Source organism: Lolium rigidum, chromosome 4 (genome assembly GCF_022539505.1).
Source record: "Lolium rigidum isolate FL_2022 chromosome 4, APGP_CSIRO_Lrig_0.1, whole genome shotgun sequence".
Lineage (NCBI taxonomy): Eukaryota > Viridiplantae > Streptophyta > Magnoliopsida > Poales > Poaceae > Lolium > Lolium rigidum.
In genome coordinates, this window is record NC_061511.1 from 82,078,075 (window position 1) to 82,081,440 (window position 3,366).

Genomic DNA, 3,366 nt, shown 5'->3' on the forward strand with positions numbered 1-3,366 from the left:
CATGGCTGTCCCGTCGAGGCCTGCCATGGCGCAGCGCCGCGCCACGAAGACGAACCACGTGGCGTCTCTTTGGGTCGCCGCGTTGGGCGCCGCGTGCGACCCAAACGGACAGCGCGGACGCGGGCGCTGTCCGCGATGTCCGGCGGCCACGCAAACGGCTCGAAACGGACGCGGCCGTAGCGTCCGTTTGGGTCGCCCGGTTGGAGATGCCCTAAGGCCTTTGGAATCAGGCATTCCACCGTCCCACCGGGGCGGTCGAAAGTCGCTGGCCGTCATAAAAATACCATGCAGTGCCTGGTGACACGTCCCACACCCCCAAGAGATTCCTGCTCGCGCGCCATCCCTACATAGCACTCGCCCCACCCAGAGTCAAACACAAGTTCCACAGCCACCGCTTCGATCGGAAAACAATGGAGATAACGTTGTCAACGCAGCCGCAAGAGCAGCAGGCGCAGGAGTGGAACGGCGCGGTGGAGGCCCTGCTCCCGTCGACCCCGGCAGCCGCGGCGTGGCCGCACCTCGCCAGCTTCTGCGCGCTGCACCGGTACCTCTCCGGCGTCGACGTCTGCGAGCGCGTGGCCGGCGAGGACGGCAGCCCGGGCTGCGTCCGCTACGTCGCCTCGCACCCGGCGGGGGAGGAGGGCCAGGAGCAGGAGCAGCTGCAGGTGAAGTGGGCGCACGAGGAGCTGCTGGAGCTGGACGACGCCGCGCGCAGGCTCAGCTACGCCGTCGTCGGCGGCAACATGGGGTTCGGGCGCTACGTCGCCACCATGACGGTCGCCGAGGAGACGGAGGCGGCGGGGTGCAGGATCGTGTGGGAGTTCGAGTGCGAGCCCGTGCAGGGGTGGAGCAGGGACGGGCTCGTCGGCTACCTCGACGGCGCCGTCAAGGGCATGGCCGCGCGGATCGAGGAGGCCGCCACCGCGGATGAATCCTGAGGCGTCGCTGGCTCGCTGCTTTAGCTTACGATATCTCCTTGTTAAAATCTTGCTAGTAGTTATACTACTAGATTGAAATTAGTGGATGTGTTGGCAATATTTTGTTGCTTCAAGTTGGTTTTGTTTTTGTTGACTAGCACCAGAGTACTTGCTAGCTTGCAATGTACTAGTATGAAATGTACTACCTCCGTTTCAAGGAATAAGGCGTCCTCGTTTTGTGAGCTTTTTTGATTGACCAAGAATTACTTCAAATAGATAAAGATTGTTTGTATGAGATTAGTATCATTAAAAAGTACTTTTCAATACGAATCCAACGATACTATATACATATAATATAATTAAGATTTTGTTGCTCAATTTTTATGGTCAAAGTTCGTCTTGGAATACGCGTGCGCCTTATTCGCGAAACGGAGGTAGTATCAATGTATGTTGCACAACATGAGTGCCTACCTGATGTCTCATTTATGTCTATCTTAGGTTGAAACTCTAATTCCGATAAGCACTGTCTGGCTGTGGGCTATAACCACACCTTGAATTCTCTTTCAATCTATGGTTATTATCATTCCCGATGGTTGCTAATCTATGCTTTTATAGCCTTAGCACGACTACTTCAGTCTGTTAGGTGATAAATGTTAAGTACGGCGGCACGTCTACGGCTCACGCTAGTGTCTGTAGCCGTCGCTGAGTGATCGAAAAACATATTTGTAATTGTTATTAATTTTAGAGCTGTTTGTACCGCTATATATTGATAATTATCAATACGTCCACGGTTTTTTCAAAAGAAAATTGTCACTAGTGGTCGATCGTTACTGTTACAGCTAGCTAGATGATTGACTAGACACGGTGAAGGTAACGTGCATCTTGGCTGCGTATAGCTGTCTTTCATGCATTTCTTGTGTATGTTTCATCTCACGCGAGCATCGTACGATTCTCGTTCTCGCCCGCTTGCTCTGTGTGGCTAGCAATCGCTCTCTTGCATGCAAAAGTTCCCGTGGATAGCGAGTGGAGAATTCGAAGCGAACCAATCTATTCCCTTGTCATGTCGAACATTTGCATATGTTCCAATGGGCCACTATCCGACTTTTGGAAGAATCAAATGACATGCGGGTCCACAAAGGAGAGAAGTTCAACAAGATTTGTTCCTCTACTTCACTTAGCAACCACAGAAAAACATGTGCTTCTGCTAGAGTTTAGCTTCTCTGTTGCTTCCTGCCAATCCTAAGAAACAGTGCGGTGCTTTATGGGTGTTATTTTTGTTTAATTTGCAACATTTTCAGCATGTAAAGGTTATAGTCTGATAATACACTAGTAGAAAAAAGGCCTTCCATCCCAATCCATTAGTCCCAAATACTTTGTCCTGAAACTAATGGGGTCTTTAGTCCCAGTTCTGCTGGTGAACCGAGACTAGTGCTCACCAACTGGGACTAAAGGGCTATGGTGGGCTGCCGGCCAGCGCAGGCCTCTTTAGTCCCGGTTGGAGACACCAACCGGGACTAAAGGTTTTTTCTGGTTTTTTACTCCCCATGCACCCTTCACACCCCTCCCCCCTTGGATCGCCTTTTTTTGCTTTGTAAAATACAAAAGAAATTGATAAAAAATTAAAAAAATAAAATGTTTTCAGATTCTTGTATGTTATGCAACCTACTATTCATTGAAATTAAGAAATTCGAATTTTCAATTTTTTGCAAAATAGGTTTGAAAAATGGTAAAATCGCATTAACTTTTGCATACGACGTCGGAAAAAACGTATAATATATCAAAATCATCGTGGGAAAAAGTTACATCCGAATTCACCGCGGTTTACCCGGTTAGCCAAATATAGATTCTCAAAATTCCAAATGAAAATACGAAAGCAGGAAGATTTTAGTTTTTGCTATAAATTATGGATTTATATTTTATATTTTTAAAAAAATTAAAATTAATTTGCATCCTGCATAAAGATTACTATTACTTCTACCCAATTTTTATATTTTCAAATTTTTAGGTTTCAGGTTTGGCAAAAAAAAAATTAAAAAAAAATAATACAAATTAAAAAGTGAATGTTTATTTATTTATTCATGATTATTATTACATCATTACTTTTGTTTATTAAAAGAATTATTTGAAATTCAAACAATAAAGAAATGTGACATCGACCAACATGTTAATATGATTGATATGATACTAGTATCACATACATGCGCGCGAAGCACTTGGATGCGATACGGGATGAAACTCGGAAGTTAAACGTGCTAGTGTTAGAGTAGTGGGAGGATGGGTGACCGAGCGGGAAGTTTGACCACGAGTAAGTAATTTGACTAGAGATAAGTGTAGTTAGAGATGGAGACTAAACTATGCAAATAACTGAAATAATAGAAATTCTGAAAAAAATAGAAAAAAAATGGAGTGAAAAAAATAGAAAAAATAAAATTAGAAAAATTCACGTGGA

The 3,366-nt window shown here is 45.5% G+C and overlaps 1 protein-coding gene across 1 annotated transcript; it reads left to right on the forward strand.

The window, feature by feature from the left end:
• Positions 1-410: 410 nt before the first annotated feature.
• LOC124647301 (lachrymatory-factor synthase-like) lies at positions 411-996 on the forward strand. The gene has a single exon (XM_047187264.1). It carries the CDS (start codon positions 411-413, stop codon positions 936-938), a length of 528 nt encoding a protein of 175 aa, XP_047043220.1. The 3' UTR covers positions 939-996.
• The last annotated feature ends 2,370 nt before the right edge of the window (positions 997-3,366 follow it).

Excerpts from the sequence above, each read along its gene's own strand:
- LOC124647301 (XM_047187264.1), top strand. The coding sequence starts at position 411 with ATGGAGATAACGTTGTCAACGCAGCCGCAAGAGCAGCAGGCGCAGGAG.